Raw genomic sequence first — 12,861 nt, 5'->3', positions numbered from 1 at the left:
ATCCAAACCTCCAGTGAAATAAGTCCTAGCATATCCAGCCTTTCTTTATAACTTAAACCTTCTATTCTCAGCAACAATCCTGCTAAATCTCTTCTGAACCTTCTCCAGCTTAATACTACCTTTCCTATAAAGGGGTAACCAGAACTAGACACAGCATTCCAGAAGAGGCCTCACCAATGTCATGTACAACCTCAATATGACTTACCAACTCCTATACTTAAAGAACTGGATTGAATTGAATTGATTGGCATGTGTACCGAGGCACAATGAAAAGCTTTGTCTTGCGAGCAATACAGGCAGGTCATAATGTTAAGTAGCATAGATAGTAAGTAATCGGTAAACAGTGGCAAAAAACAAAAACACAGGTACAGGCGAATATTAGGAGCTTGTGAGTTCATTCAGTTTTCTAATAACAGTCGGGTAGAAACTGTTGCAAAACCGGCTGGTGCATGTGTTCAGGCTTCTGTACCTTCTCTCCAATGGTAGAGGTTGTAGAAAAACATTGCCAGGGTGGGATGGATCTTTGAGAATACTGGCAGCCTTTCCTTCACAGCGGGCCTGGTAGATGGATTCTATAGATGGGAGGTTGGCCTTTGTGATTGTCTGGGCCGAGTTCACCACTCTCTGTAACCGTCTCTGATCTTGAACGGTACAGTTGTCATACCAGGTAGTGATACATCCAAACAGAACGCTCTCGATGGCACACCTATAAACATTGGCAAGGGTATTCACCGTCATGCCAAATTTCCTCAGCTGCCTGAGGAAGAAGAGACATTGTTGGGCCTTTGTAACCAGTGCGTCCACATGAAGAGTCCAAGACAGCTTGTTGTGGATGACCACTCCCAGGAGCTTGGCACTCCTCATTTGTTCCACCTCTGTGCTGTTAATGTGTAGGGGGACACGAGTAAAATCCAGCCGAAAGTCAATAATGAGTTCCTTGGTTTTGCCGGCATTGAGAGCTAGGTTGTTCTTAGTGCACTATTTTTCCAGGTCTCCCACTTCCCATCTGTAGTCTGTTTTGTCTCCATCTGAGATTCGACCAGCTATGGTGGTTTCATCAGAGAACTTGTAAATGGCATTAGTCTGGTATTTGGTGATGCAGTCATAGAGTCATAGAGATGTACAGCATGGAAACAGTCATGGGAATACAGTGAGTACAGTAGGGGGCTGAGTACGCACTCTGGGGGCTCCAGTGTTGAGTGTTAGTGAGGTTGAAATATTGTCCCCAATCTTCACTGATTATGGCCTGTGGGTCAAGAAACTGAGGATACATTTGCAGAGAGTGGAACTTATTCCAAGATCACTAAGTTTAGTAATCAGTGTCGAGGGGATAATCGTACTGAAGGCTGAACTGTAGTCAATGAGTAGGATTCTTATATAGCTGTTCTTGGTGTTAACATGTTCTAGGGAGGAGTGAAGGGCAAGTGATATGGCATCTGACGTGGGTCTGTTGGTCCGATAGGCAAATTGGACTAAGTCAAGAGTGGTGGGGAGGCTGGAGTTGATTAATGCCATGACCAGCCTTTCAAAGCACTTCATGGCCACCAAAGTTAGGGCCATGGGCAGTAGTCATTGAGACATGCTGCATGAGCCTTCCAAGGCACAGGGATGATGTTGGCCCTCTTGAAACAGGCAGCACAGTGGCCTGCTGCAGGGGGAAGTTAAAGGTGTCTGAGAAGACCTCTGCCAGTTAATCTGCAAATGCTCTGAGTGCACGGCCTGGTACTCCGTCTGGTCCCATCACTTTCCTTGGAATCACATGAAGGAAAACCGAGCAATGAAGGCAAATGTGCGAAATGCCTTTGTAACCACCCTGTCTATAAGTAGTGGGCAAACTATGGCCCATTCCCTGACAGAGACAATGAAACCTAATAAAAGAATTGCCTTTTTGCTAATGTTGAGAAATACTACCATCAAATCGTATGAATAATATGTTAATTTACTTTAAACTTCTACTTCAGTCAGGTTCCATCATGCAATATCAATAAAAGTTACATATTCAACTCCATGGAGTGCTTTGTTCCTCATGTGCTTCAAATAACCAGAAAAAATGGACATGTGGATAACACAGAAAATAGCTGCATGAATAGGCCATTCAGCCCTTCAAGCCTGCTTGGGCATTCAAAATGATCATCCAACTCATTGCCCTGTTCTGGCTTGCTTTTCACACTCTTTGTTTCCTTAAATATATACCTAGCTCCCTCTTAAAACATCAAATGGTTTGGCCTCACCCACTTTCTGTGACAGAGAATTCCACAGACTCATCAGTCTCTGAGTGAAGAAATTTCTCATCTCAATACTAAAAGGCCTGTAACCTTAGGTTGGGATTTGTAGGCTCCCTGGCCATGGGGTGCACTGTTGAACATGCCTGTGTTTTTTTTCTAGCAATCACAAGTAATATGGTTGAAGGGATTGGAACATGCTAAGAACACTTAGGTTGTGTGACATTTGACGTCTAGTCCCCAGGGGCGAGCTGTATGTAAATATTCTGACATCCAGTTACTATTAGGTGAAAAAACGCGCTATATTTGCATGGTTGGACAGTCATATGATCACTCCATCGGCAGCAGTACTTTTTTTTTGCTGAAAGGCACTGTTGTAGACTCAGTATCTTTTTTTGTGCAGTTTAATTATAGAGGCACCATTTGTCTTTGGGTTGCCATATTTTCCACTTGACTGCATAAGTACATTTCCGGGGCTGAAACATCAATGATTTTACGTCATTGGAGTTATGAGCTGGGGGGGAAGAGAAGTTGGTTTACACCTTTCGCTGTTTGGCACATCACCTTAGTGTTTGTATTCCACCTGCATTTCACAGGATTCATGTCCAAAGTAGCTGAAGGAACCTGCTCACCCGCTTCTAACTGAATGAAAGATTGCAGAGTTGCAGATTAAGATAGGGTTCACACTGAACTTTGAGCCACCATTGAGTTCACAGGCATGGCCCAAGGCCACTTTTAAAAATCCAGATCTGAGTGCAGTTTTAACATCTCTATCCATGTACACTCGTTACACAAACAGACGCCAAGCGCTGCAACATTTCAGTTTTTTGGGGGGGAAGTTTCCACGCAATACAGTTTTGCTCAAGCAAGTGACTTCCTGAAGACATTACTGAGAACCTATCGAGAGAGCGATGAGGAGCTGTAACTTACATCACTTGTATATCAGGACAAGTGGTTTGAGGTTCTGCTAAACTTGGAGGAAGTTGCATTCATCGACAATCGAGCAAAGTAAACGTATGCACTCTTTTCAAAACGCGTTAGTTTGACTATTTGAAGGAGTTATCAAGTTTTATTATTTATTTTCTCCACACCCCGAATAATAGTTGTATTGTTTTTCGACAGGACGCATGGTGTTTAACTACTGGGGACCACCAGCAGAATTAAACCATGAGCAAGTTTTCCTGGCTGAAATACTTGGCTCTTGCCGCTGCACTATTGGGTGCAACCCAAGGTAAAGGAACATGACTTCTGTGCTTCATAACTCTGAAATACACATGTTTAGCCCAGCAATTCATTTATCTTTAAATGTCCAAGGGTGAATGATGAAGGGTGGCCACGCGATATAAAGGGATATTTCGCTTCTTAGCCAAGTCGATGCTTAAGACCGGCTATTTAACGGAAATGTCAGATGTGCAATTTGACAGGGCGAAATTAATCCTGTAAATATAACCACGCATTTATCTGAAATTCTCTGTTTAGACAAATTACAATGGGGGGTGGTGAACATCCTCTTTTATCCAATTTTCCAGTTTCCCTGTCTTCCTATTGTTTAGAATGAGGTGCTTTTTTTGGTTGCAGTTGAGATATTGCACCTTGCTGGAATCCACCCTGGATTATTTGCTTTTCGGTGTGGAGTGACAAAATGCCTGAGACTGTTGTAAACTCAACTTTGGATGAAATGATCGCTTGGATGTTTAAGCACCTTTTGCATTTAATAAGAGCCTGATTTTTCAAAAGCATTAAGTAATGAAATGTGTTTTGGATGTATTGGAGAGTTGAAGCAGTGTGATTAAAGATACCATGAAAAGGAAAAGCTAAGCGTTGTATTTTTGATCCTAGTTGGGTGACGTTTTACATTACAGTTTTCGAGTTGAGATTTCATTGGATCATTAAATCAATTTTGTCTGTTATTTTGCTGTAATTAGGAAAAGCAGTACTGTGCATTGTAATTTGTAGTTCTTTTCCACCACTACGTTGAATCTACAATACTGTTCAGATGTTTTATTCCATGTCAATTTCTTGTTGTGCAGAATTTATTCACCAGTTCATGCTTAATTGCCAAAATTTTCCAGAACTGAACTAAATTATTCTGAAGGGGAATATGTTTTTTCCTATAAGTCAAAAGGATGATCTACATCCCAGGTAGATGTATGTCAATGATTGACAAGATTGAGGAAAAAAGGTAGAATTTTGCACCACTAATGGAAAATTTGAAAAGATTTGTTTTATTCTGTTCTTTGCTGTCGATGTTACCTGTTATTTTGCTTGTTGCAGTTTCATTGCTCTGGTAAACACCTTGAAATATGCCTTCTACATTAGGGAGTTCTTTTTATATCGTGGTTATTGTTCATAAAGTGGTGTAATGATCTTGGAATATGATCTTTATTCAGTGTTTCAAATACATTGGATTCAGGTACGAGCAGGAGGACCACTCTCAAATTGTATATTTCCGAGGTTTACAAAAGGTAGACATTTGTGTAACAACTTGAAAATAAAACCGAGTAAATAGACATGTTTTATCAATGAAGTTGTCAAATGTTAGTGGTGCTTCAAAAGTATTTTGTGGTACAGGTTTAGCATCTATCAGAGAGCTTAATTTAAACTTCTGAAACTGATGTCTTAGCAACTGAGAGAAAAGATTTACATTTTTATATCACCTCAGAATGTCTAAAGCAGTTTAGAGGCAACCAAATGAAGCAAAAACAAACCTATATTCCCTGGATCAGTGCCAGCTTTTTCATTTGGTCATTGGTGCCCATAATCTTTCACCCTTGAAAGACTCATTTCTCAACCATGAGGACTACATGTATCTTTATTGTGAATTCCATGAGCAGAAATGCTTCACAGTTATTGACATTGGAAAGGATGCAAAAAAGAGGGAATGCATATGTAGGGGCAGAAGTGAGACTAAAGTCTATAATTTTTAGGAGGGTTTTGAAGACAGTGCGAAGGAATGTTTCAGTGACCAGAGCCAAACATTGTCTCTGTTGCTGTATGCACTTCAGATGGTACCATTTTGCAATACATTTTATTAACTAATCGCCATGCAAAAGAACATTCATACCCTTGTCTGAATACTAAATGATTTATACATTAAAATAGCAGAACCATTGTTCCACATAAAATATTTCCGCATTAAGCCATTTTCCTCCTTACAAAATAAATAGGAGCCATTTTACAAACGGTACCTTGTTGGATTCTCTGTAAGCAATTGAGGTATTTTTGAATGGGGAAATAATTAATTAAAATAACATTATCACCATCCCTCTAAATCTATGTCATGGTCCATAGATTGACATATTAGTTTTTGGTAGTAAATACTGTGCTTCTCAAAGCAAGTAATGGGAAATAGACATGATCATATTTCAATTAAAGTTCATCCCTGCTGTTTTAATTTATAGTTATGAATCAGAACAAAAAAGAAAAAGGACAATCCCAGGATATCCTTAAACGTGTTACAGTTAATGAAATATGTTTAGAGTGTAACTGCAATGTAATGTAGACTACACAAGGCAATGTCTTAAAAACAAGGCTGAAATAAATGGTTGGATTGTATCTTTTTGTGATATTAGTTGATGGATATGTATTGACGAGGGAGAACTTCTCTGCTTTTTCTTAAATAATACCAATGGAATCATTAACATCTACCTGTTAGGAGAAGTGGTACTTCTTCATCCCAAAGGACAGTACCTGTGAAGTTCAGTGCTCCCTCAGTATTGCATTAGTGCATTAGTCTAGGTTATATACGAATGTCTTTGGAAGATGTATATTTGTAATTTCTAATGGTTGGAGAGATCAAATGTTGCAGCATGTTTGAACCATGTTATTGGACGTCAAAGCCATGCTGGCGGGTTTGACTTTAGTGATTTTTGGATTTATAAATGCAAGCAACTGGTTGGCGTGTGTTTATAAATTCAGTTTTGGCCAATGCTACATAATGCAAAGTGTTCTCTACCAATTGCTGTGCTTTTACAATCCACCAGATAATGACTTGCTCAATTCCCTTTTGAAGTAAAACACTTGCGCCTGTCAGAGGCAGGATGTAGTCCCACAAATTATCTTCTTAAATTTTGTGGGAAGGGAGATAAAAAGTTTGCAACCTGATTCTCATGACCATGAGAATATAAGACCAAGAATAGGCCAGTATGTTTCTCAAGTCCTTTTGATCACAGTGCATGTATCACTCATAACCATGAGAAGGCAAGAATTGCCCCGCAGTTCATTCAATCCACAGATGATACAATTTTTTGGACTGCCTTCCGCAACTGATGGTGCAATTAACACTTCAGGGAAAAAAAAACGTGTGAGATGAAAATTTGGCTAAATAGTTCCTTGCTCTTGAAGCCAATTAAGCAAATCATGGTTCCTCATGGTTTTCAACTAGTTTTAACATTTTTGACCTAATTTCAAAACTCCATTTACCTGATGAATTCCTTACAGTAGTTTAGACTTGGGATTTAATTGAACAACAAACTGGCTGTGGTTCACTTTTGCAATTTATAAAACCTTTTGAATTTGTCAACTGGACCAACACCTTGTAATACATCAAGAGCCACATTTGTTCTGTGTGATATTCCTGTGATACTCTTTCCTTCAAAAGTGCTCTAAACAATGTATGCTTAAAAGACAACTGCTAAAGAATGGTGAATGAAAGTCACATTGTGAGCAATGTGTTATGAACTGGTGGGTAATGTAGTGTGAAATTAGAAAAGAATTCAATGACAATTCTATGGTCACCTTAAGATACCCATTCAATGGCAGGGTTACAAGCTGCATTAACATTGTATTTAAAGTAAAAATATCTTAGAACTAACCTTCGCTACAGATGTGTTGTTGTGTAACAGGTTGGTATGCCATATTAGGAACACAGGAACAGAAGTAGACATTCAGCCCCTTGAGCCTGTAATGCCATTCAATGCGATTATTGTTGATCTGAGTCCAAACTCCATATACCTGCCTTTGGCACATATTCCTTATTATCTTTGCTGAGTGAAAATTTGAAATTAACAACCGATCCTGCGTCAACTGCCATTTGCGGAAGAGAATTCCAAATCTCTACCACCCTTTGTGTACCCTTTGTGTGTAGAAGTACTTCCTAACATCCTTCCTGAAAGGTCTGGGCCTAATTCTCAGAGAATGCCCCATAGTACTAGAATCTCCAAACCGTGGAAATAGTTGATCTTTATCTACCCTGCCTTTTCCTGTTAATATCTTAAAGACTTCAACTAGATCACCTCTTAAGCTTCTAAATTCTAGACAAAACAGGCCTCATTTGTGTAATGTCTTCTTATAACCTAACCCCTACAATTAAAAATAGACACTAATAAGATGTGACAGAGTTTTACTGAAGTAGGAGGTATGTTAAATGTTAAAATAGATGATGATTCACCACAGTAAAATTCAATTGCAATTTTACATTAACCACCTGATTGTAAGGAAAGAGCAACAGATTCAGGTCTGGTGGGCCTCTACTTAACATAAAATGGTTTTTAAGTCACCATCAAAGTTATTCCAGATTATTAATTTGAAGCTAATTGTTTTCCTCTTGATGAGTCAAATTAATCAGAACATTGCAAACATAAATAAAACCTCTTGCAAGTTTCATCCAAAGGCCAGTTTCCAAAGATGCAAGGTAATAGTTACAGTTTCAGGGGGCAATTTCAATTTCTACAGCGTAATGAATGATGACATTTCCTTTGTGCTTTCCAAATGATTTTCCCTACAGTTGTTTGTTATCCATAATTTGTGATTATAATCGCTTGTGTTGTTAGTAGTTATTAAGTATATCAGGGCCTTCTTACTATCCTGGTAAATGCCTCAATGAAAGTAAATAATGCTGTGGATAGGTTGAGTACATCATAAATTATTTCTGAAAAGCCCAATGACACAGATATCCAAAAAAAACACATTAATGTGAAACACAGTGTAGACTATATAACAATCTGTGCTACTGCCAAACAGCTACTTAATAAATCAAGACCTTTGCATTTGTACTCAGAGAGTCGTGTAACCCCAACACAAATGGATTAAGATGGCAGATTCTTCAGTGTGAGTGAGTTGCATGCATAGCTACAGTTTGCCCAAATCTTGGTATTTTATACCTGTTCATCAACTGTTGCCCAAATGAATCTCCACCCATAAAATTGGACATACCCTGTACTCTCAAATGTGGGTATCGTTAAATTATTCAGGAGGTGGGATCCTTTAATGTTTCAACTAGATTTTCAGGTGCAGCAGAAAGCAATACCTTTTAGTGTTTGTTGCAATTATCAAAGAAAACATTAAACCAAATTCTCACTAAAACCTGTTCTATATTTTATGCTCTTTTGAATGGATTTCTATTGAAAAAGCAATAACTCACATTAAAGATGGAAAAAGTTTCCCCGATGACACATTTCTAAACATGCTGTGCCTGACATTCATGATTGATGGTTGAATGCTTTGAAACTGAAACTGTTATACGTAAAGAAGAATTATATGGTATGGGATCTGAAGCTTTTCTTAGTCTCTGATTGTTTATACCAAGTAACCCCCCTTTAGATTTTTATTTCCATTAAATGTTAACGAAATTGGAAGAATAGTTAGGCATGATTTAATATCATGAAATGGGCAAATTAATCTTGTACAAATTGATTCACTCAAAATCCTGTTATAAACCTGCCAGCCTTTTTTATACCTTACTGGCAGCTTTTAACAACTGGAATTCTTCTAAATTCAATTACTTCAGTTTCATTTCCTGGCTTACTTTTACCTCTTCCCTTCCCTTCCCTTTGACGTCTTAGTCAGTTTTGTGCAAGAAGTTTGTGGCACTGCAGCTATTCACAGTATTGATTGATGCAAGCCACAGAATCAAAAATGGCCGACATGGAAGCAACTGGGCTCACTTCTCCTCCTTAGTATTCAACCTTTCATTCAGTCCCCTATTTTAGAAAAAAATCAAGTGTGAAATAGTTAACCATCATGTTATAAGAAAGGGAAGTAAGATACTGGAACAGAATTAATCATAAGGAAGTTTTAGTAAAAAAAATTTGCATTCTTCATTGAAAGTACATTCAAAAACATAACATGAAGGACTCAGGAGTTGTATTCAATGTGCTGCATCTGTTTCAGTTACAAATAGTGAAGAACACAAGATTTTCAGAAGTAAATTTACATTTAACCAGATGTTTACTAGCTTTTCTGGATCCTGCAACTTACTTGACATAGTTCCTTATTCTGGATTTTATTTTCTGAATTTCTTCTGAGAATTTGTGGTATATGACTGCTGTTGGTGCCTTGCACAATCAATTGACACAAATTGAAATGCAACAAAGCAAAGTGACTTTCATAGATTTACTTTCCTGGAAATGGGGTGTTCTCTTTCGAGAAGGGACTTCAAATGAGTATTTTGCCTGACAACAGCAGTTACACACTAATGAAAAGCCAACTTATTTCCACCCATTCAATGCTGATGTATTGATTCCCTCATTGCATGCAGCTATGTAAATAGTATTTGCTCCCACCAGTTGCTTGCTTGATTCAATGAGAGAAATCTGTTGCAGCATGAAATTGGTCTTCCACAATGATGGCAAACTCATCTATTGTGAATCAGCAAACCATTTTACATCATGCCTTCACTTCCAACAGACATTTTGTTAACTTGCTATGAACTCATTTTTGTGACTGGGAATGACTTATTTCACCCTCCAAGTGTCACTTGTAGCTCAGACATGAAGACGAAGGGTTTGGAGGAATATGGGACAAACACTGGCAAGTGGGACTCGAATAATTTTGAATATCTGGTCACTATGGATGAGTTGGACTGAAGGGTCTGTTTCCATGTTGTACATTCCTATGATTCTATGACTATAACTCTATGAGTAGCAGCTATAGTGTGATATAAAGCTGAAAGGAGCTCAGGACTTGAAAACCTTCTTAGTTTCTCCTTTCCTAACCTCGAGCACTGCCACCAATTGCACTGTTATAAAAGGCTGCTAGTTGTGATCAACTAATTCAGAACAAGTTTGGACATTAAACCAAACACCAGAGATTGGTATCCCTCAGAGACCTGAGGCAAAACATTGCTGCTTTGGAATAGTTCAAAATGATTGATTCATTTAAGTGCTGAGCATTCTAGCCATTCATGTTGAAAATTACAAACAGGGTCCTACAAATGGTATAAGCAGTTAGACTTTTGCTTCCTCTGCCTGAAAGAGTAACAGTCCATTCTGAGGCCTGGCGGAAAACCCCATCCCAGGCATATTGTTGATTTCATGTGTGAATTTCCACTTTTAATCTGCTGCCTTATTTAGGATGGAAATTGTAGCGTTCCATTTCTGGAGACTCAGCACCTAACTGGGGAACACTTCAGAGCTATCCACCCCTGTTATATTTACCTCTGTGTCTCGCTGTTTCACTGCCTCAGGATCAGGAAAAAGCTATTCAGTCCCGCCAGCCTGCTCCCCTATTCACTTAGCTCATGGTTTAACAATTAGATCTTGATTAAATGAGGTTAGCATATCCATTTTGTGCTGACTATGCAAACTACATCTTTAATAGTTGATAATTCTGATTACGAGACACCTTTGTAAAACAGAGAAAGGTGACTCGAACCAAATGTCAATGGAATTGTTACTTTTAGTAGCTGAAAGGGGTGGCATGGCTGATCATGACAAAGGATGTTGTCTACAACGCCCAGTGCCGGTCCAATGATAAACCACTCCCTGAGAACACAGGATAAACCCCCATCCTGAGAAACGCAGGATAAACTCCCACTCTGGGAAACACAGTTAAGCTCCATTCTGGAAAAAGCATGAATAACCATACTCTGGGAACAGATGATAAATCCCACGCTGAGAAAGCAGGATAAACCCCACCCTGAGAAACACAGGATAAACCGCACCCTGAGAAACACAGGATAAACCGCACCCTGAGAAATGCAGGATAAACTCCACCCTGAGAAACACAGGACAAATCCCACTCTGAGAAACACAGGATAAACCCCACCCTGAGAAACACAGGATAAGCCACACCCTGAGAAACACGGGATAAACCCCACCCTGAGAAACATAGGACAAACCACACCCTGAGAAATGCAGGATAAAACCCCACCCTGAGAAATACAGGATAAACCTCACCCTGAGAAACACAGCATAAACCACACCCTGAGAAATGCAGAATAAAACCCCAGACTGAGAAACACAGGACAAATCGCACCCTGAGAAACGTAGGATAAACCCCACCCTGAGAAACGCAGGATAAAACCCCACCCTGAGAAATGCAGGATAAACCTCACACTGAGAATCACAGGATAAACCACACCCTGAGAAATGCAGAATAAAACCCCACCCTGAGAAACGTAGGATAAACCCTATCCTGAGAAACGCAGGATAAACTCCACCCTGAGAAACACAGGATAAACCCCACCCTGAGAAACACATGATAAACCCCAACCTGAGAAACGCAGGATAAATCCCAACCTAAAAAATGCAGGCTAAACCCCACCCTCAACATCACAGAATAACACCCACGCTGAACAGTGCAGGATAAACCCCACCCTGAGAAACACAGGATAGCAGCTCCCCCAGGAAATGCAGGATAAACCCCACCCTGAGAAACACAGAATAAACCCCATCATGGGAAACGCAAGATAAACCCCACCCTGAGAAATGCAGGATAAACCCCACCCTGAGAAACACAGGATAAACCCCACCCTGAGAAACACAGGAAAAACCCACCCTGAGAAACACAGGATAAACCCCACCCTGAGAAACGCAGAATAACCTCCATCGTGGAAAACACAGAATAAACCCCTTCGTGGGAAATGCAGGATAAACCCCATCCTGAGAAATGCAGGATAAGCCCCACCCTGAGAAACACAGGATAGCACCTCTCCCAGGAAATGCAGGATAAACCTCACCCTGAGAAACACAAAATAAACCCCATCACGGAAAATGCAGGATAAACCCCAACTTGAGAAACACAGGATAAACTCCACCATCCCAGGGAAATGCAAGATAAACTCCCCACCCCTGAGTAATACAGGATAAACCACCACCCTGAGAAACACAGGATAAACCCCACTCTGGGAAATGCAGATATAAACAACCCGTCCCTGGGAATCGCAGGATGAACCCCACCCTGAACAATGCACGTTCAACCCCACCCTGGGAATCGCACGATAAACCCCACCCTGGGTATCGCAGAATAAACCCCACCCTGAGAAATGCAGGAAAAACCCCACCCTGAGAAATACAGGACAAATCCCACCCTGAGAAACACAGGATAAACCCACCCTGAGAAACGCAGGATAAACCCACCCTGAGAAACGCAGGATGAACTCCACCCTGAGAAACACAGGATAAGCCCCACCCTGAGAAGTGCGGGATAAACTCCACCATGAGAAATGCAGGATAAACTCCACCCTGAGAAACACAGGATAAACTCCACCCTGAGAAACGCAGGATAAACCCCACCCTGAGCAGTGCAGGTTAAACCTCACTCTGAGCAATGCAGGTTAAACCCCACCATGGGAAACACAGGATAATCCCACCCTGAGAAACGCAGGATAAACCCCACCCTGAGAAACACAGGATAAGCCCCACCCTGAGAAACACAGGACAAATCCCACCCTGAGAAACGCAGGATAAACCCCACCCTG

At 40.2% G+C, this 12,861-nt stretch overlaps 1 protein-coding gene across 30 annotated transcripts in view; it reads left to right on the top strand.

Annotated features, from left to right (window-relative positions):
- Nucleotides 1-2,807: 2,807 nt before the first annotated feature.
- ptprc (protein tyrosine phosphatase receptor type C) overlaps nt 2,808-12,861 on the top strand; it is a 156,662-nt gene continuing 146,608 nt past the window's right edge. For 17 of the 30 annotated variants that reach the window (XM_043699758.1, XM_043699767.1, XM_043699766.1 and 14 more), the window contains exons 1-2: nt 2,809-3,236; nt 3,345-3,453. In XM_043699758.1, coding sequence (XP_043555693.1) covers nt 3,390-3,453 — 64 coding nt within the window. In that variant the 5' untranslated portion in view covers nt 2,809-3,236; nt 3,345-3,389. Of the gene's footprint in view, nt 3,237-3,344; nt 3,454-12,861 lie in introns of all 30 variants that reach the window. The other 13 variants (XM_043699769.1, XM_043699771.1, XM_043699770.1 and 10 more) reach the window with 7 other exon arrangements.

The sequence above is a fragment of the Chiloscyllium plagiosum genome, chromosome 11 (genome assembly GCF_004010195.1).
Source record: "Chiloscyllium plagiosum isolate BGI_BamShark_2017 chromosome 11, ASM401019v2, whole genome shotgun sequence".
NCBI lineage: Eukaryota > Metazoa > Chordata > Chondrichthyes > Orectolobiformes > Hemiscylliidae > Chiloscyllium > Chiloscyllium plagiosum.
The sequence above is the reverse complement of the archived record's forward strand: the minus strand, read 5'-3'. Positions and strand labels throughout refer to the sequence as shown.